The sequence below is a fragment of the Nelumbo lutea genome, chromosome 1 (genome assembly GCF_056320005.1).
Source record: "Nelumbo lutea isolate HS-2025 chromosome 1, American lotus-T2T, whole genome shotgun sequence".
In the NCBI taxonomy this organism is placed as follows: domain Eukaryota; kingdom Viridiplantae; phylum Streptophyta; class Magnoliopsida; order Proteales; family Nelumbonaceae; genus Nelumbo; species Nelumbo lutea.
The window spans coordinates 189,141,165-189,168,783 of record NC_142684.1 but is presented as its reverse complement, the minus strand read 5'-3'; the positions used below and the strand labels follow the sequence as shown (position 1 = coordinate 189,168,783).

Sequence of the window (27,619 nt, the reverse complement as noted above, 5' to 3'; positions counted from 1 at the left end):
CAAAATACTCCTTAGCAATATCAGAACGGAATATTTTGACACGAGTGTTGAACTGGATGAGGATGAGTTCATGAAATTTTTGCACAATAGCTGGTACTTCATCCCTGGATTTCATGAGATCAATCCAAGTGTAACGAGAGTAGTCATCAATAAAAAGGATAAAGTACCTATAACCCCCCATAGTTGGCAAATGATATGGCCCCCACACATCAGAGTGAACAATATGAAAAGGAAAAAGAGATCTTTTATTGCTTACTGAATAAGAATGTCTACAATGCTTTGCTAGTTCACACGACTCACAATAAAGACTCAATAAAGACACTCCCTTAAACATATCTGGAAACAAATGACTCAAGGCAGAAAATGAAAAATGACAAATGACCAAACCGAAAGTGACATAACAAGACTTTGTTAATAGACTCTGACAAAACTGACTCTAAGGCAACTCCATGAGGTGGTCCCAAAGCTCAATCCGGTGTGTCCAGCAAGTATATTCCGTTCGCCTCATGGCCACTCCCAATCATCCTCTGAGATTGCAGGTCCTGAAAAATACAATGAGTGGGAAAAAAAGTTATGTTGCAATTCATGGATTTAGTTAAGCTACTAACAAATAAAAGGTTTGTGTTAAGTTTAGGGACATGAAGGACAGAGGATAAATAAAGGGTGTCAGAGGTCTTTATATCTCCTTTACTAGAGAAGGGAGCAAGAGACCCATCAGCAAGGGATATTTTCTCTTTGCCAGAGAGAAGCTAGTATGAGCAGAAGAGATTAGACAAGCTGGTCATATGGTCTAATGCATCGGAATCAATAATCTAAGGGATTTTATGATTACCTGAAACTAAAGCATGATTTGCAAAAGCACGAATACCTGAGTGAGCAAATGCTGATGAAGATGATGTGTTGTTGCTGGAAGAGTGAGATGAAGAAATAGTAGCTTCCAAGTGATTTAGTAGCCTCCCATACTTCTCAAAATCCACCTTCATTGCTGCCAACTGCTCAATGGTTGATTTCTCTTCACTCCTTATTTCCTTCTTCAGGTATTGTAGCAACATTAGTTGCCTTAGGCTTTCCTACCTGACTGCCCTTCTTAGAGTTGTTATTATTCTTAAACCTATCAGGAAGAAGCTCAAGATGAAGCTTCCAATAAGTGTCCTTTATATGCCTCGGTTTCTTGCAATATTCACATATCTGCTCCTTTTTCTCAGTAGGACCCTTTGGCTTTATTCCAGCATGTGCAAAGTGTTCTGTAGGTGGACCCTGCAACTGAACCTGCCGTCTACTCTCCTCACTACTTATCATAGCATATGCCTGGGAAAGAGTAACCTCATCACTAGCCAAAATATTTTGCCCAATGATGTCAAACTCAGGATTGAGTCTAGTGAGAAATTCAAACACCCTATTTTTCTCCATCAACTTCCTATACATTTCAGCATCATTCTTACTCTCCCATACAACTGTCTCCATAACATCAATTTCTTGCCATAGAGATTTCAGTATAGAGTAGTAGATTGCTACACTCTTCTCCCCCTGTCTTACGTTCTTCACATCACTTTTCAACTTATAGACTCTGGCTACATTCAACTTCTGTGAATAGGTCTCAGTAACACTGTCCCTTATCTCCTTAGTCGAAGACATCCAGAGATAATGCTGACTTATATGAGGTTGCATAGAATTGACCAACTATCCTATGACAGTCTCTTGCATCCATTTCTCAAATTTAGGGTCTGTCTCTTCGGGTTTCACTTTACTACCTGTGAGGTACCCGAGTTATCCTCTACTACAGAAATAAATTCTTATAGACTGTGCCCAAGCAAGATAATTTGTCCCATCTAGCTTGATTGTGCTTACACCAGTCAAAACGGAATCTACCGAGCACAAGCCTGAAACCGACACTTGCTTGAACTCGCTTCCGTATGGCTCCATTAATCAAACGAAAACCAAAGAACCAGAAATTGTCTATATAAACTTACTTGAAGTCAAACCAGAACCCAAATGCTTGAAAACTAGGGTTTTACTCCGTCCAGCTGTTGGGGAGGAAGAGAGAAGATGCAGCCGCTCCTACCAGAACTTCCCAATTTCTTCCAAACCTGAACCGCCCTCCTTTAAGAGTCACAAGACACCTCCCAAGCACAGAGCGCCACACCCAAAGCTTCACCTCCAACCAGATTTAAACTCTCCAAACCCTCTACCAACTAGGTCAGAGATCCTCTGAACCATAGAGAATCTATCTCTCCATACACTCTTAATCTAAGGGTGTATGGGAAAAGAAGAAAAAAGAAAAAAAAAAGAAGAAATAAACCTGCTCTGATACCAAGATGTAAATCAGTCCTCAAATATTAGGTGTAATTTGAAGATTAGAAGAAAAAGGAAGAGAAGTAAGAGCAGCAACACAAGAGAAGAAGATGGTGAAAAGAGAAGGAAGAAGAAGAAGTATCGAATTATCTTCCCTTTCTCCTCTAATCATTTTTTTATTAAGAATTAAAGTTAGAGTAATGACAAGTATGCCCTTAAGTGGGCGGTCAGCTAGGCAGTAACATAAAGATATTAAACAACAATAAATAACATGCTCATTAGCCAACAATAAAAGAAAAGATATTACAAGAGAAGATACTAGGACCCATTCGGCCCAGTCTCTTTACAGGTACCATAACCATATAGTTCATATTAAAGTATAGAAACTCAACATATTCATGAGAAGAAAAAGAAGAAAGAAAATAAAATTCAAAAAATGTAGGGGCTGAACCCTTATTTTTGTTATAAGAAAAGAAGAAAAGAAAAAGTAGTAGTAGTATGTCCTCATGTACCACCCTACAATAGGGCAAGCTATCGCTTGCTTAACGCACCTAAAATGGCCTTCTAGACCTTTTAGGGCTCCTGTTGTTGCTGCTACGCGAGTGTAGCAAGCTAACAGAGTGAATGATGTTAGAGATCGTAGTGAAGCACTGATGCTCCTGTAGCTGGCTACGTGAGCATAGCAAAGCACTGATGTAGGAGAGAGCGTAGTGAACGCAGAGAGCAGCTCACGCAGTGAGATGGGATCGTGGTGAGCGTAGCATATTTATAAGAGCATGATTGCACATAACTCCCCCACCAAGGGCCACCTTTCCCTCTGCTTCACCTCCTGGTAGTAGCTGCACAGTTTCGATTTTAATAGAGGAATCAAGGAATCGAAAAGCCCCTACCCTAGATGGATCGAAACTGAATAGCTACTATTACTACTGGTATGGAGCCAGCGTCGGTATAAGTATGGCGTGTCCTGCTGGGGCCACACCGTTTCCGCAGTGCCACCAGGTGAGGACAATCCTTCAAGGTGCAGCACACCAACCGTCTTTCAGTGTTTGCATTTTCAGCAGTATCAATGACTGCTTTCTTGTGCTGTAGGAACTTTCCTTGAAGTCGCTGAGCCTGATGCCACTCAGAATGGATACTGGACAAGCATCGGCTCAGCTAGCCATAAATGTTGCAGCGCCAGCTATTCTGGCACTCAGGAGGTTTACAGGGCATCAGCAACAAGGAACACTACAACATTCTTCCTTATTGGTTCAGGTTTTGAAGTCTTTGAGGGTTCAATATAGCATTTAGCAATGTTTGTGTTGATTAAACCCTAATAAATAAGAAAATAATAAAAATAAATTAGTATATAAACATAAAAAATGATTATTTTAGTTTAATAATGTCTACTTTATAATTATAATCTCAAAAAAGAATGAACAAAAAAGTATTTTATAATATAAAGTAAAAAACTGCTTAGCGATTAGGCGAGGCGAGCCTCAAAGGGTGCCTTGTCGCCTAGGCATCGCCTTGACAACTATACCATCAACACTGTCCTAATGGAGTTACTAATTCTAATTGCCAAAAACAAGGCTGGTGCATTACCAACCTTTGCTCTAAACACGACCAATCCTTTAGAACAGTGTTTCAAAGTCCAAACTAGTGGCTGACCCACTTTTCTTTCTGTGTGACAGATCTCTGGTTCAACCATCCAGGTTGAACAGGTCAGGCTCTGAGAATAGAAGTTGCAGAACTAACTCTCGTAGTAAGAAGAAACAATGATTTGGTGACATCTGGCAACAGCTTCTCTTCCACCAGAAGAGACTCAATCTGGTGGTGGCTTTAAAAACAACATAGTTGAGGAAAGTTGATTATTGAATCAGGCAAAGAAAGGACCCACCTGGTTGCACAATTATTTCTAACATTGAATCATCAGTCTAAGAAATTGGGCCAAAAAAAAAGCGTTGGTGTGGTCTCAGTTTCAGTAATGGAGGTGGGACTTCTATAACCTGCAATACCACTCTTATCAAGTTGGAGTTTCCAATATGCAACCACTTGGTGTCTGACCCTTCACCCACTAAGAGGGTTGACTGATTCAATAGTTCAATTGTGCATGTTGATGGGTTTTAACCTTAGTCAATGGGTTTTTGAAATCAAGCAGGTTGGGGTAAGAATTTGCAAAAACCTTTCAGAATGGTAGGGGCAGCTCGGAAATCCTCAAAGTGAAGTTTCTCTCTCCCAAGAAATTATGTGAGGGAAGGAAACTAACTAAAATGAAAGGGATATCATATGCTTTAGTTGATATTGAATAATGGATTCGATAGATTTCTTCCATGTCTTTTTTCTAAAAGAAAGAATTATCACTCACAGAAGCACATAGCAGAAAATATTCTCCAAAATTCATTAACCACATTATGAACATAGATCTCACATAAAGGCACTAGGGACAGGCCTACTCTTCTAGAACTTAGAAAATAGAATTTACAGAATTGCTGCTTTCATGCTTTAATTAAAAATTAAACAAACTCCTAAACCACTTATATTATGACTAAATATTTAAATCAAATCCTAGGATAGAACTACTTAACCTTGAAGAAAATAACTAAAATACCCTAGCTGCTAAAAATGCAAAGATACATAAAAGACCAGAAAATCCCTTATTGTGTTAATCTCCATCAGAGCCCACTAAATTGATATGTGACTTCAAAGTCTCAGCCTGTTTAGTGAGTATTTTCAAAACTGAAATTTCAGTTTGGTGATATTTAAAGCATGTCAAAATGCAGATTGAACAGAGACAGGATACAGATGCTGTATTAATGGAAAAAACTATGTTGAACCTTACCGCTCCTCATATTTCATCACTGCTGACAAAGGCATGGCTTCTTCTGAACATGGTTCACATGCAGGGCAGAGATAAGTCTTTGGTGGTGGTGGATGGAGATTAACACAATCAAAGTGGTACCACTCGTCACACCTATTGCAAGCAATCATGGCTCTCTGGTCATATGGTTTCCGACAGATACAGTGAAGTGCACTTCGGGCTCTTAATAACTGCAGCCACCAAGCAAAACAAGACCCATCAGACAAACAGTCAACAAAGACTACATGCACCAATAATAGAGTTACCTTAAGCTCCTTTTCAAAGTAGACTGGTAAATTTTCACCCTCTGTAATAAGTTTAAATACTTTATCCAATCCAAGTGCACCAGAATCCATTGCAACCTGCAGAAAAGCAGACATGTCCCATTTTCAAAAATGCATAATAAGAAAGTGGATTAATATAGAAGATACCAATAGAGGTGCAACAAACCTTCTTGGCACGATCTGCCCATATCATGCCTATGCTCTTTACTTCTACAAGTTTCTTCATGAATTGATCCTCAGATGGTATGCTTATAGCCAATCCCTGCTTTCAGCATTAACAGTTGTTATTTAGCATTCTAAGCTTCTTTTGGTTGTGTGTGTGTCAATTAAATCAGTGGTATTTAGATGAACTTATTTGCAAATGGGAGGATGAGGGGTTGCCTCAAAAAACATAACAAATCATTCGCACTTCAAGTGAAGCATAAATCCTAAATTGAGATTAGGATGTCAATTTAGGTTCACTACTTTAATGTTCTAATTCCAATAAGAATAAGTTCTTAAACAAATTAACTTCAGACCTTGTAGAGAAGATGGGCCGAATGGCCCATAACCCACAGCTTATGTTTGTGTTTTCTGTTATGTTTAGTTTTTATGTTTATGTCTTATTCTGTTAATGGGCCTTCTCTTTAATGGCTTGTTAACATTAGTTTACGTTTATGTAATTAGCTGCCGCCCAACCAAGGGCTAACTTATAAATTACTAAAAGTTGGTGATTAAGTTAATAAAATAGATTAGGGAAAGGAGAGATCTGTACAAACAACTCATCTCTCTAAACCCTTCTCACAGCCAACTTCTACTTCTTGCCGTTTTCTCTTTTTTTTTTTACAATTCTTTAATCAGTCCTCTCATTCTTTTGGGACTGTTTTTCTTCTCGGTATCAGAGCAGGTCCCCTTTTTCTTCCTTTCTCCCTTTTTTTTTCTTTTTTTCCCATATAAAGTGTGTATGGAGAACTGAATCGAATGAGTGATTGAAGAAAGTATTCAGCCCAGTTGGTGGTGGTTTTTTGGAGAAAAGGATGTCTAGTTCACTATTCTGATAGTCTTCAGAGTTTTTTGCCCAAAACCCTAATCAACTGGAGAGTTCTGATTGCGGGTCCCCTTTCATTTTCTTGAAGATCGATCCATACCTAGTACAGTTCACTGAAGCCTACAGGGAGCGGCTCCAGTTTTCCTATTTCTTCCGGGCATTCACCTAGAGGCACGCCTCCAGGTGAGGTGCTCCCAAAACGCCCTGAGGCGTATGCAAGAGGCACTGACACCTCTGAGGCGTACGCCTCAGGTGCAAGAGGCATACACCTCTTGCGCTTTTTTCATGAGGCGTGCTAGAGGCGTACGCCTCATGCGCCTCATGCACATCTGATATAAAAAGACAAAAAAAAAAGAAAAATTAAAAAAATGGGAAAGGAAAGGAAAGGAAAAGAAAGGGAAGGGAAGGAAAAAGAAAGGGAAGAAAAAAAAGAGAAAAAGAAAGGAAAGGGAGGGAAGAAAAGATAGGGGGAAAGAAAGTGGTTTGCCCCCTACTCCTTCGGCTGGGGGGCTTCGCCCCCTAGACCCCCCCCCCTTTTCCAACTAATGTTATGCATCATTATTCTTCTTAATATAAAAGATTTTTATTAAAAATAAAGAAAAAAATGAGATCCCCCCTTCCTCTTCATCCTCCTCCTAACCCCCCTCCTCTTAAGGAGGCTTACGCCTCTTGCATTCTAAACTGTGTCACGCCTCTAGGTAGTGGAACGCCTCGCCTCACACCTCCGTGTTTTAAAACACTGCTTCCGGGTTCCAGGTGAGACGCAACTAGCAGCTAGGGTTTCGTAAAGGTTGGTACTTGGTGTCTATTTTTTCCTGTCTTCATTATTTTCCATTTGAAGTTGTTCGAAGTTGTTTTTGAGGAAAATGGATGTCTCTGGAATGGAGAATAAGTTGAGCTCAAAGTCCGAACAGGTTCCGGGAGCACCTAGAGACTTTGATTAGTTGTGACCACAGTCAAGCTTGATGGGACTAACTATCTAGCATGGTCACAATCAGTAAAGATACATGTTTGAAGTAGAAGCAAGTGGGGATACATTTCCAAGAGCTAAAAAGCACCTCAAGAAGATGACCCATCATATGAGAAATGGCTGCAAGAGAATTACACTGTTATTGGGTGGTTAGTGAATTCGATGCAACCACAAATTAGTCAGCACTATTTGTGGATGAATTCAGCTAAGGAAAATTGGGATAGTGTTGCTGAAACCTATTCACAAAAACTTAATGTGGCCAGGGCATATAAGCTAAGAAGTGATGTGAATAATCTAAGGCAGGGGGAGAGACCTTTAGCAGTATACTTCTCAATGCTGAAATCCTTGTGGACAGAGATAGGTCTCATGAGAACAGTTGTCTGGCAAAGTACAAATGATGTTGAGGCATACAGAAAATTAGTTGAGAGGAATAGGGTTTTTGAATTCCTGACGGGGTTGAATCCAGAGTTCGATATTACTAGACAGAATATCCTAGCTAAGGATAATGTATCCTTGTCTCAAGCTTATGCCATGGTGAGCAGTGAAGAGAGCAAGAGGCTGGTCCAGGTTCAAGGGGCTATTCCAGGTGACCATGGGGCTGAAGCCTAAGGTGACTACAGGTGGTACAGGGAAGGAGGTTGTATGTGAGTACTGTAAGAAACCCAGGTGCATAAAAGATAAATGTTGGAAGTTGCATCCAGATCTTATTCCACCTTGTTTTCAAAAGAAGGTTGACAATGGGAAGACCGGAAGTGCCAATACAACCACAGTTTCAGACAATGACAGGTGTTCTATAGATGAGAGGGCTGCTAGTGAGCAGTTAGCTATGATGAAGGCAGAATATGAGAAATATGGGAGGATAATTAGCCACCTTGAGAGTGTAACCACTTCCTCCAACTCTTCAGCCAATCGAACTACATCTGCATTTGCTCGCTTAGGTATTAGCCAATCGTGCAACAATCTTAGGTAATCATAGGATCCCTTGGATTATTGACTTTGGTGCTTTTGATCGTATGACCAGCATTTCCACTCTATTTAGCTCTTATGATTTGCTTTCTGGCCGTGATAAAATTACCCTAGCCGATGGTTCTTAGTTCTCTTGCTCCTATCTCTGGCAAGGGAGTCATCAAGGCTACAAATTCCCTTTCTCTTTCTTCTGTCCTTCATGTCCCTATACTGCATACTAATTTGATGTCTGTGAGTAGCCTAACTAAATCCTTAAATTGCAGTGTAACCTTCTTCCCTTCTTATTGTGTTTTTTCAGGACCTGAAGTCTCAAAAAGTGATTGGGAGTGGCCATGAGGCGAATGGAATATATCTAATGAATACTCCTGGACAAAACCAAGGGTAGCCTGAGAGAGTTTGTTTTGGGTCTACTTCTTCAGAGTCTTTTAGTCATGTCATGTTATGTCATTTTTGTTTGGGTCATTTATCCTTTTTTGCTTCAAGTCATTTATTCCTAGAATTGTTTAAGGGGATTAACTTGTCTAGACTTCATTGTGAGTCTTGTGAATTATCAAAACATTGTAGAAGGAATTATCCTTTGAGTAATAAAAGATCCACCTTTCCTTTTCATATTGTGCACTCTGATGTGTGGGGGCCATACCACTTACCTTCTATGGGTGGCTATCAATACTTTATTTTGTTCATTGATGATTTCTCCCGGTATACTTGGTTTTTTTTATGAGATATCGTGATGAAGTTCCCAAGCTTGTAAGACATTTTCATGAATTTGTTCTTACCCAATTTGATACAAGGATCAAAATATTCAGATCCGATAATGCAAAAGAATACTTTGAAAAGAACATAACCTCTTGTCTCACTGATTTTGGGGTCATCCACCAAAGTTCTTGTGTTCGTACTCCAAAACAAAATGGAGTAGCCGAAAGAAAGAACCGTCAGATAGTTGAATTTGCAAGAAAAACCTTGTTTGCCTCACATGTTCCCACAAAGTTCTGGGGCGATGTTCTCACTGCAACATACCTAATCAATCGTATGCCATCCAAAGTTTTGGGCTTTAAGTCTCCTTTTAACCTTCTTTACCCAGATAAAGACATTTTTTCTCTTCCTCTTCGTGTCTTTGGCTGCACTTGTTATGTACACATTTCTACTACCCAGAGACACAAATTTGAACCCAAGGCCCATAAGTGCATCTTTCTTAGTTATGCCTCCACATAGAAGGGTTATTGCTGCTTTGATCCTACTACTGGCACTCGTTATGTCTCAATGGATGTTACATTTGATGAGACCACTCCTTTCTACGGTTCATCTCAGGAGAAGCATCATTCCCAAGGGGAGTATTTGTCTCAGTTGTTTGCACTTCCCCTTCCTGTTCTTGATGAGTCAAGTTCCAATAAACCTAATCGTCCCCCATTACCTCCTTGTTCTCTTTTTAATCACCGGTTGTACCGGCAACAAAAGACCAGGAGTGAGCAGATTGTTTCCTCTACATCACATGACCCTCCTACACTTCTAGTTGTTGAAGAGACAGCAGGTACTGATACCACCACATTGCAGCCTCCCTTCCTAAATCTTGATGTCCCTATTGCTATTAGAAAAGGTAAACAAAAGTGCACTGCACATTGCATTTCCAAACATCTTACTTCACCAGAATGGAGGGATGCTATGAGAACTGAGATAGAGGCTCTGCACAAGAATGACACATGGGAAGTGGTTGATTTGCCTGAAGGGAAGGAGCCATTGGGCTGTAAGTGGGTGTATACCATCATATATCATGCTGATGGATCTATTGAGAGGTACAAAGCTAGATTGGTTGCAAAAGGCTATACACAAACTTATGGGATTAACTATCTGGAAACTTTTGCTCCTGTTGCAAAGATGACATTTGTACGGGTACTATTATCATTGGCAGCTCATTCAAACTAGTCTCTTTATTAGCTAGATATGAAAAATGCATTCTTGAATGGAGAACTACATGAGGAAGTTTATATGTCCCTCCCACCAGGGATGTATGGTACAGATATGAAGGGAAAAGTGTGCAAGCTGAAGAAGTCCCTCTATGGGCTCAAACAGTCACCTATAGCCTGGTTTGAGAGGTTTAGGGCTGCTCTTGTTCACTTTGGTTACACACAAACTCAGTTTGACCATACCCTCTATGTGGATGATATTGTAGTGACTAGCACTGGTGTGATAGGGATTGATAAACTTAAATCCTTCCTTCATACAAAGTTTGAGATTAAAGACCTGGGAGAGCTGAGGTACTTCCTAGGTATTGAAGTGGCTTGATCTAAGGATGGAATCTTTATTTCTCAACGCAAGTATTTACTAGACTTGTTCACTGAAACAAGCAAATTGGGTGCATGACCAGTGGCAACTCCTATTGATATGAGTCACAAACTTTCTGCCTCTAATGGAAAACTGTTAAAGGACAAGGGAGTGTTTCAAAGGTTACTAGAGAAACTACTATATCTGTGTATGACTCGCCCTGACATTGCATATGTTGTTAGCTGCATTAGCAAGTTCATGCATCCTCCTAGAGATTCACATATGACAGCAGCAAAGAGGATTTTATGTTACTTGAAGATCAGGGAAAGGCATTCTTTTTGCCAAACATGGTCATCTGAAGCTAGGAGCCTATACAGATGTTGACTAGGCAGGTAATATTGATGATAGGAGGTCAACTTCAGGATACTATAGTATGGTGACAGGTAATATTGTTTCTTGGAGAAGCAAGAAACAATCTGTGGTTGCTAGATCTTCAACTGAGACAGAATACAGGGCTATGGCCCATGGAGTTTCTGAGTTACTTTGGCTCGGATCTTTGATGGAGGGACTAGGTGTTGAGTATGATAGACTACTAATGATGTATTGTGATAATCATGCCACCATTAACATTGCCCACAATCCAATGCAACATGATAGAACTAAACACATTGAAGTTGACAGGCACTTCATCAAGGAAAGAGTGGCTCCTGGAGAAGTTTGTCTACCATTCATTACTTCTGAAGAACAGCTAGCTGACATTCTTACCAAAGAAATTTCCAAGGCCAAACTTCAACATGACACAGGCAAGTTGGGCATGATTGACATCTATGCTCAGCCTGAGGGGGAGTGTACAAAAGATGGGCCGAATGGCCCATAACCCACAGCTTATGTTTATGTTTTCTGTTATGTTTAGTTTTTATGTTTATGTCTTATTCTGTTAATGGGCCTTCTCTTTATGGGCCTGTTAACATTAGTTTATATTTATGTAATTAGCTTCCGCCCAACTAAGGGCTAACTTGTAAATTACTAAAAGTTAGTGATTAAGTTAATGAAATAGATTAGGGAAAGGAGAGAGTTGTACGAACAACTCATCTCTAAACCCTTCTTACAGCCGACTTCTACTTCTTGTTTTCTCTCTTTTTTATTTTTTTTACAATTCTTTTGTTAGAATGCTCGAGTCAGGGGTATTTTGGTCATTCTGGATTATCTTCTTGAGAGTGAAAGGTCTATTGTATCTGTGTTTAAGTTGTGTCCTATCTTCTATGAGGGACAAAATGGTCTTTCCTGTAACTCTATGTTTTTGAATAAATACAAGTGGGTCAGCTAGGGAAGGGTGATTTTTTACTCTCTTCTAGTCTGGCCGAACCTTTCTTTCTTCTTCTTCTTCTTCTTCTTCTTCTTCTTCTTCTTCTTCTTCTTTCTCTTTTCTTTCTTCTTCTCTACTTCAACCTAGAATCTGCTAGGGTTTACTAACATGGTATCAGAGCTGTAAGGTCGTATCCTCATTTCTTTCTTGTTGTTGTTCTCTTTCTGGGTTCGCCGCCAACTTTCACAGTGGTATACTAAACCCTCTATTCAGTATCAAAGAGGGCTGAATGTGTACAGGTATGAACATTACTGTTGTTTGTCCAAGTAAGGAACTGTGAATGTTTCCTTTTGTTTCAAAAGTTGGTTGTGGTGGGGCTCAGTGTGACTGATATAGATCTCAGTCGTGTTCCTCTGCATTTCTCTTCGTATGTATGTTGAAAGAAGAGTTGTCGACTGCTGAAGTTCACAACAGCAGTAGATTGGTGGTGGTTGTGTCGTGGTGATTGGTGTATCTATGTTTCAAAATATTTAAAAGTGATCTCCTATACCTTGTGTGTAATCAGTTCTGCAGTGTGCAGCCTAAGTGTTTGATGTGAGGACTGAGTGATTTCAGTCTTATTGTGTTGATGGTGAATGGTCCTGCAGTGTGCAGCCCAGGTGTTTGATGTGAAGACTGAGTGATTTCAGCCTTAGTGTGTGGTGTGTAATGTGTATTTAAAGAAGCTGGAATTCGTGGTGTTATAAGTGAGATAAGTCTTGTGAAAGAGTATGAGGTTGTGTTGTATATTTGAAAGTGAAATAATTAAGATGGCTTCATTTGAAAATGGAGGTGATAACAAAACAGGTGTCATGCCTTCTCTAGACTATTTAAGTGTTCAAATGACATCCATTAAGTTGAATGGTGAGAATTATGTACCATGGGCAAAATCTATGGAGGTGTTCTTGAAGGCCAAGAGGAAGGTAAAACATGTAAGAGAGGAGAAACCTCCCTCTGATACCCCTGGGTTCAGTGATTGGGAACAAGTAGATGCACAGATAATGACATGGCTCTGGAACAGCATGAAACCAAAGATTAGTGTGAACTTCATGTTCCTAGATACAGCTAAGGAAATCTGGGATCATGCTAAGAAGTTATACTCTGGACAAGACAATACAACTAGGGTGTATCAGTTGTACCAAGAGTATTTCAATTTGAAGCAAGGGAGTCAAAGCTTAGAAGAGTACTATGCAAGTTTGAGGAACATTCGTAATGAGCTTAATGTGTATCATCCTCTAACATCAGATGTTCAGATCCAACAACAGCAACGTGAGCAGCTTGATGTGACAAGGTTTCTTGTGGGGTTGAAGGCTGAGTATGAGCCTGATAGAGCACAAATATTGGGAGGATCTGCTCTTCCCTCACTTGAAGAAGTCTTTGCTCGTCTTAAGAGGACATCTATTGAGTCGGGAGAACATTCTTCCCTCTCTGACAGATCTGGTTTGGTAGTGACTAAAGGGGGTGGTCGTGGAAATAGAAATGGTGGTGTCAGGTGTGGACTCCCAAGCAACCGTGGTGGTCACATGTTTAGCAGGGCTAGTGGCCGGACTGTAGGCCGAGACTCAGGGGGAGGTCCGGGAAGAGGAAGGAGTAATACTCAGAGAAAGTGTACACATTGTGGTTTAGAGGGGCACACAGTTAATTTCTGCTATGATTTGCGTGGTGCACCCAACACTTGGGCTAACCATGCTAGGACTAAGGGTAGTGACACTGAAAGTCAGCAAACTGACCCAATCCTCTCCACATCTACTTGTGCTTCTGAGAAGGAAATGGTGAGTGTACCACGTGAAGTATATGAGCAGTTCATTCAAAGATCTCAGCAGAACACCGCTACACTTGCCCATTCAGGTATGGCTTGCTTAGCTTCCAAGGACTCACACTGGATCATTGACTCCGGGGCCTCGGACCATATGTCTGGAAGTCATGATGTATTTTCTTCCCTTTCCCACTCCTCCACACCTCAAACAGTTACACTTGCTAATGGTTCTACATCTCCTATCTGTGGTGTTGGTGATGTTAATCTCTCCTCCTTGCCTTTATCATCTGTTTTATATGTTCCTAAGTTTCCTTTTAACCTTATGTCTGTCAGCAGATTAACCAAGTCTCTTAATTGTTCTGTAACATTCTACCCTTCTTGTGTGTTTCAGGATCTCAAGACGGGGAGGAAGATTGGTGGAGGGCATGAAGCAGGTGGATTATATTACCTTGATGGTGGTGGTCCTCCAGTAGCTTTTCAGTCATCTCTTACTCCTCTTCAATGGCACTGCAGACTTGGTCATCCCTCCTTCAAGGCCTTGAAGTTACTGGTTCCTTCCTTGAGTCATCTTTCATCATTAGATTGTGAGTCATGTCAATTGGGTAAACATCATAAAGTCTCATTTGGTCCAAGAGTTGATAGTCGTGTCTCAAGTCCTTTCTCTTTAGTTCATTCCGATGTATGGGGTCCAATTAAAGTGGTGTCATAAAATGGGTATAAGTATTTTGTAATCTTTGTTGATGACTTTTCAAGGATGACATGGATTTATCTTATGAAAGATCGTAGTGAGTTGTTCCCTATTTTTCAAAAATTTTATGCTGAAATACACATTCAATTTGGTGTTCATATTAAAATTCTTCGCTCCGATAATGCCAAAGAATACAACTCCTCACCATTTCAACAATACCTAGAACATCATGGGATCATTCATCAAACTTCTTGTGCCTACACCCCACAACAGAACGGTGTAGCTGAACGAAAAAATCGACATCTTCTTGAAACTGCTCGATCATTGATGATTAATATGAATGTCCCAAAACATTTTTGGAGTGATGCTGTTCTGACATCCTGTTTTCTGATCAATCGGATGCCCATGTCAATCCTTGGAAGTCAATCCCCTTTCTCTGTGTTGTTTCCCACTTTATCTCCATTTCCTCTTACCCCAAGAATCTTTGGTTGTGTTTGTTTTGTTCAACACTTGGGGCCTGGGTTAGACAAGCTAGATGCTCGAGCTACTAAGTGTATCTTTCTTGGCTACTCAAGGACTCAGAAAGGGTATAAGTGTTATAACCCAAAATCCTATAAATCGTTTGTGTGCTCTGATGTCACCTTCTTTGAGTCAGTTCCGTTCTTCTCAGATGTTGGGGTCTCTTCCTCTCCCTCTGTGGTTCCCCTTCTGGTACCTGTTGTGGACATCCTTCCAGTAGCTCCTGTTTCTACTGCAGATGCACATCCTATGCCTGTTACTACTGAGAAGCCGCCAATCACTCAAGTGTATACCCGCAGAAGTGCATCGGGCCCTCCTCCACTTCAGCCCCTGTCGACAGATCCTGCTACTGCTCCTTCTCCTTCAGATCCTGATCTTCCTATTGCTCTGTGGAAAGGTAAACGTACTTGTACTTCTCACCCCATTTCACACTATGTTTCTATTGCTCACCTTTCTGCTTCTCATTGCAAATTTGTATCATTACTCTCATCTGTTCCCATTCCCAAGACTGTCCAGAAAGCTCTTGCCTCCCCAGGGTGGCGGCAAGTCATGGAAGAAGAACTCTTTGCTCTACAACATAATCACACATGGGAACTCACCGCTCTTCCTTCCGGTAAGCACACAGTTGGGTGTAAATGGGTGTACACAATGAAGTTTCTTCGTGGTGCGATTGAAAGCAAGGTTGGTGGCCAAGGGTTATTCTCAGATGTATGGTGTGGACTATATGGAGACATTTTCTCCTGTGGCTAAGATTGGTTCAGTTCGGGTGCTGATTTCATTAGCTGCTATGTATGATTGGCCTCTTGTACAACTTGACATCAAAAATGCCTTCCTGCATGGTGATCTAGTTGAGGAGGTGTATATGGAGCAATCACCAGGGTTTGTTGCTCAGGGGGAGTCTGGCAAAGTGTGTAGGCTCAAAAAGGCAATTTATGGACTGAAACAATCTCCACGTGCTTGGTTTGGCAAGTTCAGTGAAGTGATGAAAACCTTTGGGATGAAACAATGTCAGGTTGATCATTCTGTGTTCAGCTATAACTCAAAGGATGGGAAAATCTTGCTAGTCGTGTACGTGGATGATATTGTCATAACTGGGAGTGATAGCAATGGAATCAACAGGTTGAAGAAATTCTTACAGGATCACTTCAATACGAAAGATCTGGGGAAGCTGAAATATTTCCTGGGAATAGAGGTTGCGAGGTCAAAACATGGGATCAACCTATGTCAGAGAAAATATGTTCTTGATCTACTTGAAGAAACAGGGTTGTTAGGTGCTAAACCAGTAGAGACTCCTATGGAACTCAATGCCAAGCTAAGTGTTGATGCGGGTGAAGAGTTTGATGATCCTGGAAGATACAGAAGGTTGGTGGGAAAATTGAACTACATGACCATTACCCGACCAAATATATCATTTGTTGTGAGTGTGGTGAGCCAGTTTATGCAACATCCTCGGGTTCCTCACTAGGAAGTTGTTCTAAGAATTGTTAGGTACCTAAAAGGTGCTCCAGGTCGTGGTTTGTTATACCAAAGTGGAGGAACTCTTGAGATAATAGGGTACACAAATGCTGACTAGGCTGGTTCTATATCAGATAGGAGATCAACTACAGGGTATTGTACCTTCCTCGGTGGCAATCTTGTAACTTGGAAGAGCAAGAAACAAACAGTGGTGGGAAGAAGTAGTGCAAAAGCAGAGTACACGGCTATGGCCCATACCACATGTGAGCTAGTATGGCTGAAGAACTTGCTTCAAGAGATGGGATTCTCAATTGACAAACCCATGAAACTATACTGTGATAACTAAGTTGTTGTTCACATCTCTTCCAATCCCGTCTTTCATGAGAGACTAAGCATATTGAGATTGATTGTCACTTTGTAAGAGATAAAGTGATAAGTGGAGTGATAACCACATCTCATGTGAGCTCAGGAAATCAGTGGGCAGATCTTCTCACAAAGGGATTATCTCGGGGAAGAATAGATTACATTTGTAACAAGCTGGGACTATATGATATATACTCTCCAGCTTGAGGGGGAGTGTTAGAATGCTCGAGTCAGGGGTATTTTGGTCATTCTGGATTATCTTCTTGAGAGTGAAAGGTCTATTGTATCTGTGTTTAAGTTATGTGTCCCATCTTCTATGAGGGACAAAATGGTATTTCCTGTAACTCTATGTTTTTGAATAAATACAAGTGGGTCAGCTAGGGAAGGGTGATTTTTTACTCTCTTCTAGTCTGACCGAACCTTTCTTTCTTCTTCTTCTTCTTCTTCTTCTTCTTCTTCTTCTTTCTTCTTCTTCTTCTTCTTCTTTCTCTTTTCTTTCTTCTTCTCTACTTCAACCTAGAATCTGATAGGGTTTACTAACATCTTTAATCAGTCCTCTCATTCTTTTGGGACTGTTTTTCTTCTGACATCTTTAAGCAATAAGTGTGGTTTATTAATACACACTAGAATAAGTTCTTAAACAGATTAACTGCAGAGCTCCAACAAAAAAGGCTGTATATGGATTAAGTTAAGCAATAAGTATGGTTTATTAATACACACACAGACAAGTAGAGATGGATAAACAAATAATTTAGATTTGGTTTAGGTCACTGTATGAAGCCATACGTCAGGAATTAGTGCAGTAAGAAATAAAACCTATTTATATGAACAAATGAGAATGCCACTGGTGTTTCTTATATTTCTGATTGAGTACTTCATTTTGTGGACAGAGAAGCTTGTTAGGTATCAAAAAGAATCTTGAATTGGCAACATCAAAATAAACCTGTGGCAGTAATAATTGATTTTAATACTTTATAAATTAGTTTAATCAATTATATTATATTTCTTTCTTCTTTTTGGTATTGGAGGGGTGATCTTCCCCCTTGCCTCGTATGTAAACATTTGTTATTCAGAGAGGTAGCTCATTTGAACCAAATATGGTGTCAACAGTATATACCTCTTTCCACAGTCGATGAATCTGCTGGATCAGGGGCTTTTGTGAATTCTCTAACAGTTTCTTGACTCTAATTTTCCATTTGTTTCTTGCTATTGCCAACTCGAGATTGCAGCAACCATGTTTGTCATAGATGCCAGCCATTGACACTGCCTGTTTGCAATAGCAATCCCAAACCCAATATCTTAAAAATTGAATATCAATGAGCGGAAGAAATTAACAGCAAATCATACATGGGCCCAATATAACAACCTTCAAAGCAATCAACAGTTTTTCAGTGATGGATCTGAGATCTTTATCACAATGAGCAAGCGCAGAATCAACTATTTCTGATAAGCATGCTTTGCATGCAAGAGCTTTCTCCACAAGTTGTTGTATCATATCTTTTTCATCAATCCTGGCAAAAGCAGCCACAACCATTTAGTTAGTCATAACATAACATATGTTGAAAAGCATCTATTGTTGCAACAGAAAAACATAAAGCTAAATATTTGAGGACAATAATAGAAGCTTCTCGAAATATTGATTCTATTGATTTAATGGTTTCAACCCATGGTTAAGCTTCCCATAATACTGATATACATACAAGGAAAAGGGAAACAGTAAGATTGTCACCCTCCCAATAACTTGACAGATTGCAAACAGAATCTTAACAGCAAGCAAACTCCATATCATCTTTGCTTACAGGCTAACAGGAGAAGCATGACTAACTGTATTTTTTTTTAAATAACTGGTAAACAATGCTCTAAAACATGGAGAAGTGAAATGAGGCATTCCACTACCTGGAGGCATGAGGCGTAGTTCAGAACATAGGAGGCATAAGCCTCTAAAGCACAACTGTATTTCTTTTTTTTACATCTTTGCTTACAGACTAACAGGAGAAGCATGACTAACTGTATTTTTTTTTTAAATAACTGGTAAGCAATGTTCTGAAACATGGAGGTGTGACGTGAGGCATTCCACTACCTGGAGGCATGAGGCGTAGTTCAAAATGTAAGAGGCATAAGCCTCTAAAGCACAAGGAGGCGTAAGTTTCCATAAGATGATCACCCTCTTTCCCATAGTTTTGAAGGCGCCAAGCTGAATCTAGGCGACAAGGGGGCGCCTTGTCGCCTAGCCTAGGCGATGGATTTTTTTATGTAGAAAGCATAGATCCTAGGGTAGTTCCCTAGGTACCATAACCATATTTCCTTAATAATTATTCATAATTTTCACAAGTATAGAGTTCACGTTAAAGTATAGAAAATCAACATATTCATGAGAAGAAAAAGAAGAAGGAAAAGAAAGTTCAAAAAAGTTAAAAATAAAAAGAAATTAGTATATAAACACACAAAATGAATATTTTAGTTTAATAGTGCCTATTTTATAAGTATAGTGTCAAAAAATAAAGAATAAAAAAGCATTTTATAATACATAGTACAAAACTGCTTGGCGATTAGGCGAGGTGAGACTAAAAGAGCGCCTTGTCGCCTTGACAACTATGCTCCTTCCCTTCCCTTTGCTTTTCCTTTCTTTCTTTCCCTTCTTTCTATTTACTTTCTTTTTATTCATTTTTTCCTGCCTTTCTGCATGAGTTGCGCATGAGGCACACATCTCTATCATGCCTGATGCAAAAGGCATATGTCTCCTCGCCTGGAGGCACACCTCCAGGTGTGCACCTTCCATGTCTTTTAAACCATTTCTGTTGTAAGATGGGAACTGAACAAACTTTGTCCAACCTCTTATTTTAGGGCACACATAATACTTACAACTACTTAGTACAATCTGAGAGAAATCAGTATTGACAAACACTTTTAAATGCAGCCTATAGAACAACTTCCAACCATCATCTTACTGGTCCATTCAGTGGAAGCACCACAAGGTTTTGACCCATGGTAAAAGTTTATGGGAGGAAGGTTTATTGGCTGATGGAAGACCTACCAGTCATAGATATGCATATGCTCATAGACAACTATTCCTTGAACTCTACTAGTATGGAATCATGCTTAACATAATCCTTTTACTCATTTCAGAAAGTATATAACATAGGAGGGGGGATGAATATTATAACATGGCTAACCAGTCAGCAATAAGAAGAGAAAATTTCCTGTACCTGATGATGCATGGATAAAAAGTAAAACAATCGGCTCCATCTAAAATTAATGAATATGCAATTTATTACCTTAAGTGAAGATCCTTGGCAGCATTTGAAAGTTCAATTAACATATTCAGTTCAGGACGTTTTCCTTTAGATATCTGTAACAAGTAAAAAGTTCAGCTAAAACAACTCAACATCTTATTGAAAGACAACTCTGGTGAAAAGCATACCAAAGGTATGTCTCCATTTCTAGGAACAGTGCCACTCTCCATGAAAAGGCAAAAGGGGCATATGGCTTCTTTTGCAGCACTTGTGTTAGAATCTGTTGATATCAGGCATGATGGGTGGTAACTGCCAATATGAATTGCATCCACCATATGTAAGAATTTGAACATGAATACCAAGCAACAGGGAGAACATAAAGGAAGTATAGTGAAATATGTCAATTAGGTAAGTATTTACACAAAAAAAAATCCAAGTCATCATAGATCTCCACAATCTCTATTGATGCAAGTCTATCCAGAAAGCTACTCCTAACTTCCAAAACAGAAATTGGATAGAAAAATGGTGGCCTGACAGAGGTCAAATACAACCACAACTGTAAAAACTAAAAATCTTATAATATATAAAGCAATTCATGACTTGAATCATGAATCCAAAGTGTATACCAATCAAATACCACATTTGAGTCATTTCTTAAAAAGCTTAAGATTACTGTTTGAATCTTAAAATTTATTTATGTACAATTAATGTGATTCAAATCAATTCAATTGGGACCTAGTTCTCTACTTTGCATACTTTGTTTCAGTTTTTTCTCAAAAGAATTTCTGTTTAAAACCCGTACAAAAATAGGATTTCTTAAGGCTATATAAGATCTACTTAAAAACCTTATTGAGTTTATTTTCCATCATATAGTTCAAAGACAATTGGATAGGCCAGGAGTTCAGACATGTGGTTCTATAAGCCTACGACTTTCAAGAATACGGTGGCCTTCTAGTGACCAAGCTCCAAGGTGCATGCCCTTTTAAAGCAAGGCACACATTCTTGAAAAAATAATAATAATTATACATTAAAAACGCAAACCTGAAATTTAAAAGAAATTAAAAGAGGCAGTTAAGTTTAAGGCCAGTTTATTTTACTTTGTACAAAAATGCAAATCAAACAATGTTTTTTGTTATGTATCCACATTCTTAACTCCATTATTGTTTAACCTTAGAAGTTAGGCCATCTGGTTACCTATCCAACATTTCCAAGATCAGGACTTCAAATTTGAGCATGCGTTCGGAGAGTTGTGGTTAAAATATAAGCACACATCTATAATGGAAATCCCTGGTCTCTTGGTATTTTAATCTCAAGATAAGAGTCATGTTCCCTAATCACAATCTATGATGGGTGTTCTCTTCGGAACCCAGGGTCCTCTGGAATAGGAAATTTCATAAAGGCAAAAACATTAGCAGCACTACAGAAACTGAGATAGGGATATTTATTAAATTTCAAGAAGATTGTGACAGGTGACCCAATAGTAGTTCTGAGATGGTTCAAAAACAGATTACATTTTTACTTTGTAAACAGATTTGCTGATGCTTTCACCAAACAAGTGGTGCATAGGAATCGATTCTTTTGGGCTCAGTTGTAAGATAAGCAATGTTAGTGGGATAGGCAGGTGCCAACTTGCCTGTGCATAGGGAAGCTTGCTATCAGTGTAATGACTCATTCCTTTTATAAATTAATAAAAGATTTATCAGTTACTAATTTAAAAAAAAAAACAAAAAAACTTATAGTGGGTAGATTCTACAAGCCTTTAGGTTAACAAAAGGACTCTAAAGCCTTTTTGTGTGATATGTCTCCATACAACATAAAATTGATTGCTCCAGGAATATGATTCAATATACAAGAATTAGGTTCCATGCCTTTTCCTGAATCAAGTCCCAGATGGCATTGGGCCGAGAGAGTAGGTTTGAATTAGGGGTGGTCATTCTTAGACTGGCCTGGCCTGGGACCACAATATGTATATTACACTATATGTATAAAAATATATTATAAAATATAATATCATGTATTATATGTAAAAATTATATATACAAATATATTTTATTTTATATAAAAGTTTTGATTTAGGTTATACATGTTCATGTGTCAACTCATGGTGTTACACTCACTATGAGTCAACTCACATATGACAGTTATCCTATTAGGCAAGCCTTTCTTTTTACATAGAAGATGGAACCAAGGCATTAGTTCACATTTGGTTACTATTAGAGTTTCCCTTTGATTTTAACAAAAAATGACTGTAGAGTGACCTTAGCAGATTCAGTTATCAAATGTTGGTAGCCTTTTGCTGGCTCCAGGACCTGTAGACAGGCTCTTATGAATGTAGTCTCAAGACAAACAAATCTCTCACAAGTCACAAATAGAATCATGAAGAATAAAAGAAAATTACGACAAGAAGATCCAATAAGATTGTAAAATGAGTCCTTTTTTTTTTCACAAATCAGGTAGAGTCACAGAAAACTCAGCACAAGACCCCCAATGGACTCACCAAGAACTGTTATTGATCATTATATCCAAAGAAAAGGAACCAGAAGGACATCATTCTCCTTTATAGCAATAACATGGACCTTGTATAGACTTGTTTCACCAAGGGCCACAGCTCGGTACAATAGTAAAACCCCAACCCCATAAGTAGGAGAGCGAGTTTGAATCTGAAAGTGGCCACTTTGTGAAAAAAAAAAATGTCAAATATTAGGTCCATATCCAGTCCACTCTTCACAAGACCCCGGATAGCAAGGACCAGCATTGGATAATGACCTTGTAAGATTTATTTCACTTATCCAAAACTATGGTTGGCATGCCTTCAAAACTGACTAGAACTCCAAGGAACTTCCATTACAAGTTTGACATATAACTTCTAATAAGGAAACAACATTTACAATCAATATTCTAAAAAATGAACTAGAGTGATCAACTTGTGAACAATGTTTCCTCCAAGTTGTTTACCTAGTGAAACTATGAAAGCCATCAAAAACCCTAGACCCGATCAGGAATCCAGTTCACCTATTCAACCATTCAGTCAACAATGGTTTTGGAAACATTGTTTAAAACTAATATTCCTAGTTTACTACCAAAATAAGTTCTATTAATAGAACAGTAGAACTCTTTCAAAAACTTGCCTATTCATAAATTAGACAAAACTAAATTGATGTAATCATGCAATCTTAGTTTTCTTGGATTGGTATTTGTTGCCTATTTAACTACCAAAAAAATCAAGCAAAATAGACAAGAATAGACAGGTTTATAGCCTTTTCACTTTGATTTTCAGTTGAGGCCTAAATAACTCAAAATATCATCTCCATTGCATTTAGCACCAGGCAGTTCCAATCATCTTAGGAAGCTGTTAAGTTCAACATTGGTGACTGCTTTTATGGGAATTGGGAGCCTTTGGTACTGGTGCAGGTTTTAGGGCTATAAATGGTATCCCATTGTCCAATTCTGTATTCACATTTGATAAGGTCAAGAGTGATCTGGAATTTTTTTTTTTTTTTTGGTCAAAAGATTTTTCAATCAAACAGACAAAAGAATGATAGGAAGACCAAAAAACAGACACCAATTAAAAGAGACCATATTTAATTCAATATGATCCATTTGATTCAATTTAAATATATATGCTTATGTATACTTGTATTGTAGCTATTAGTAAAAGTAAAACTAGTTTGGATGTTGTATATTAACTAAAGAGTGGTAGGTCCAAGCTTCATACTAGTAATTTCGAATTCATTTTGTTCATGATAAACAATATCAACGTTATTTTATTAATAATGTAGTATTTTGTTCATTTCTAGTTTAATTTTTAAATGTTATTTAATATCTGATTTGATCCAATACATTTGCAGCCCTAGCAGATTGTTATGAATGTGATCCTATGGCAAATGATTATTGAGTGGATTACTGGATACTCCTTTGGCCCCTGCTTGACATGTCATCATCATAAAAGAGACACGAAAGCCTCCATGTCTTGAGTGAACAGCTCAGTTAGGTGGACAGTCAACTAATTCGAATGATAGCTTGGTGAAGAGCAGAAATTGGTCATGGGAGTGCTAATAAGTTTTTATTCATCTAATTGTTGTTCTAAGCTCTTCGTCATCTTGTATAGGAATAGGCCCTTCAATCAGATTAATTGTTGTTCTAGCTCTGCATATATCTCTTTGATCATCATCAATCTTACCCCTGCACATACAGAGAGACTGTTTCCAAGATTTAAGCCCTAGTCACCCAGATCGCAATCGAGCAACCCAACCATTGCGCCAAGGCCCACCCTCATCAATCAGATTTTTATTATTGATAAACAATAATTAATAAGGGAACATATACTTTTTTATATTTATGCTTTATTAGCTACTATCTCAAAATTGTGGAAGGCGTAACCACAAAATAAATGTGTTGAATCAAGTCTATAACTTAAACCATTAGTAACTGTTTTAACAGCTGTGTTTCAGCAGTTCAAACCAGTAGAGAGGAAGGAAGAAGAAGAAGAAGAAGAAGAAAGTCGAACCCGATAGCCAAACCCTATCAGTCAACCATAATGTAGATTAGTCTCTAATTAATTGTACGATGACTAAACTGCCCCAACTTAAGTATGGGACAAGAAGTCTATATTAGAACTGCCACATAAGCACATAACTGAATAAAATGACTAATCTACCCTTATTCGGCTAGCTATAACACTCCCCCTCAAGCTGGAGAATATATGTCATATAATCCCAGCTTGTTACAATATATAGTTCACTCTCCCTGAGCTTAAGCCTTTTGTAAACAAATCTGCCCATTGATCACTTAAGCCCACATGTTCTGTGCTTATCTCTCCAGTAAGGACCTTCTCCCTCACAAAGTGGCAATCAATCTCTATGTGCTTTGTTCTCTCATGAAAAACAGAGTTAGATGAGATGTGAAGTGTAGCTTGATTGTCACAGTACAATTTCATAGGTCTGTCCATGGAGAATCCAATTTCTTGTAGGAGATTCCACAACCATACTAATTCACATGTAGCGTGTGTCATGGCTCTGTATTCGGCTTCAGCACTACTCCTTGCCACAACGGTCTGCTTCTTACTCTTCCATGTCACAAGATTTCCTCCAAGAAATGTGCAGCAACATGTAGTAGATCTTCTATCTGACACTGAGCCTGACTAATCTGCATCTATTACCCAATTACCTCAAGTCTTCCTCCCGTTTGTACAATAACCCACGGCTTGGAGCTCCCTTCAGGTACCTTACAATTCTAAGAACTACATCCTAGTGAGGTATCTAAGGGTTCTGCATAAATTGGCTCACCACACTGACTACAAAGGAGGTGTTTGGTCTTGTTATAGTCAAATAGTTCAGCTTCCCCACTAACCGTCTATATCTTCTAGGAAAATCAAATATTTCCCATGTATCACTACTCAACTTAGCATTTGGTTCCATTGGAGTTTCAGCCGATTTTGCACCTAACAGTCATGTTTCATCTAGCAAATCAAGAACATATTTTCTTTAGCACAGGTTTACACCTTGTTTTGATCTGGCAACTTCTATACCCAAGAAATATTTCAACTTCCCAAGGTCTTCTGTTTGAAAATGGTTTTGCAAAAAGACCTTTAATTTCTAAATCCCCAATTTATCGTTGCCAATTATGACAATATCATCTATATAGACCACTAGTAAAATCTTTTCAGCTTCTAAATCATAGCTGAACACTGAGTGGTCAACCTAACATTGTTTCGTTCCAAAATCCTTCACTTCACTAAACTTCCCAAACCAAGCACAAGGTGATTGTTTCAACCCATAAATTGCCTTTTTTACTCTGCACACCTTACCATCCTACCCTTGAGCAACAAACCTAGGTGGTTGCGCTATATATACCTCCTCCATAAGGTCACCATGAAGGAAGGCATTTTTAATGTCAAGTTGAAACAAGGGCCAATCATACATAACTGCCAAGGAAATTAAGGCACGAAAAGAGCCAATCTTAGCCATTGGAGAGGTCTCCATATAGTCCCCCCCATACAACTGTGAATAACCTTTAGCAACATGTCTGACCTTCAAATGCTCCACGCTACCATCCGGAAAGTATTTAACAGTATACACCTATTTACAACCCACAACATGCTTACCAGGAGGAAGAGTAGTGAGCTCCCACGTTTGAGTATGTTAAAGGGTAGAGAGTTCCTCCTCCATTGCTGGACGCCACCCAAGTGAGGTAAGAGCCTCCTGGACATTCTTAGGTATAGAAATAGATGACAACAGTGAAACAAACTGGCGATGTGAAGTGGAAAGACGAGAGACTGAAACAAGATTGGAAATGGGATGGAGGGTACAACTACATTTACCTTTCCATAAAGCAATGGGAAGATCAAGTCCTGAAGGTTCTGGGACAGGAGCAACAATAGGATCCACAGACAAGGTAGAAGCTGGAGGAGGAGCCGGTGTCTGTCAATGAGTATATACGTGCCGGATCGGTGGTCGTTCAGTAGGAATCTGCATTAGAGGAGGTGAAGGGTCAGCCCAACTAGAACAACTGGAACGGGGTCACGAAATGGAAGAGGAAGAGGAAGCAAAGGTGGAGATACCGATACTTCAGGTCCCGAGAAGAAGGGAACAAACTCAAAAATGTGACATCGGAACAGACATAGAACTTCCGAGTAATGGGATTGTAACACTTATACCCTTATATGGGTCCGAGACTAGATAAGAAAGGCACACTTAATAGAGCGTGCATCCAGTGTCTATCACAGGACTCAGATTGTGAGCAAAGCACACAGCCAAAGACTCGGGGTGTTAAAGGAAAGGGAGATAAGGTGGGGAACAAAATAGAAAAGGGAGACGACCATGAAGGATGAAGGAGGGTACCCGATTAATAAGGGAGACAAGGTGGGGAACAAAACTCCAAAATCGTTTAGGAACACTCATATGATGAAGAATAAACCGAGCAGTTTCAAGGAGATGACGGTTCTTTCGTTCAGCCACCCCATTTTGTTGAGGAGTGGGTACGTATTTCAGCATGGAATTTTGAAAAATGGAAAATAGTTCACTCCTTTCTTTCATTAAATAAATCCATGTCATCCTTAAACAATCATCATCAATAAAAGTGACAAAATACTTGTAACCATTATAAGACTCTACTTTAATCGGACCCCAAACATCTGAATGAACTAAAGCAAAAGGATTCAACATATGACTATCAACCCTAGGACTGAAGGAAACCTGATGGTGTTTCCCATACTGACTTGACTCACACTGTAAAGATGACAAATGACTCAAAGACGGAACCGGTATCTTGAGTGCCTTGAGAGATGAATGTCCTAGCCGACAATTCCATTGTAGAGGAGTGAGTGAAGTCTGAAGTGCAACTGGCGATCCACCATTGTCGAGGTAATACAATCCACCGGCTTCATGCCCCCCACCAATCTTCTTCCCTGTCTTGAGATCCTGAAAAACACAAAAGAAAGGGAAAAATGTAATAGAGCAATTAAACGTCTTAGTTAATTTACTGACTAACATATGATTGAATGGAAATTTAGGTGCATATAGAACAAATGATAAAGAAAGAGAAGTCGTGTCAAAATTACCAACACCACAGATGGGAGAAGAGGAACCGTTGGCAAGGGTAACAGTTTGAGATGTGAAAGTTTCA

General features: G+C 39.1%; 1 protein-coding gene across 8 annotated transcripts in view; it reads right to left on the bottom strand.

Annotated features, from left to right (window-relative positions):
- The window catches only part of LOC148879953 (transcription factor jumonji (jmjC) domain-containing protein), a 120,910-nt gene that overhangs the window by 17,405 nt on the left and 75,886 nt on the right, over positions 1-27,619 (bottom strand). For 7 of the 8 annotated variants that reach the window (XM_088961734.1, XM_088961739.1, XM_088961736.1 and 4 more), the window contains 7 exons: positions 20,185-20,305; positions 20,039-20,112; positions 18,130-18,274; positions 17,881-18,030; positions 5,582-5,677; positions 5,398-5,493; positions 5,114-5,322 (listed from right to left, as the gene is read on the bottom strand). In XM_088961734.1, the coding sequence (XP_088817860.1) occupies positions 5,114-5,322; positions 5,398-5,493; positions 5,582-5,677; positions 17,881-18,030; positions 18,130-18,274; positions 20,039-20,112; positions 20,185-20,305 (891 nt within the window). Of the gene's footprint in view, positions 1-5,113; positions 5,323-5,397; positions 5,494-5,581; positions 5,678-17,880; positions 18,031-18,129; positions 18,275-20,038; positions 20,113-20,184; positions 20,306-27,011; positions 27,415-27,619 lie in introns of those variants that run through there. The other variant, XM_088961742.1, reaches the window with a different exon arrangement.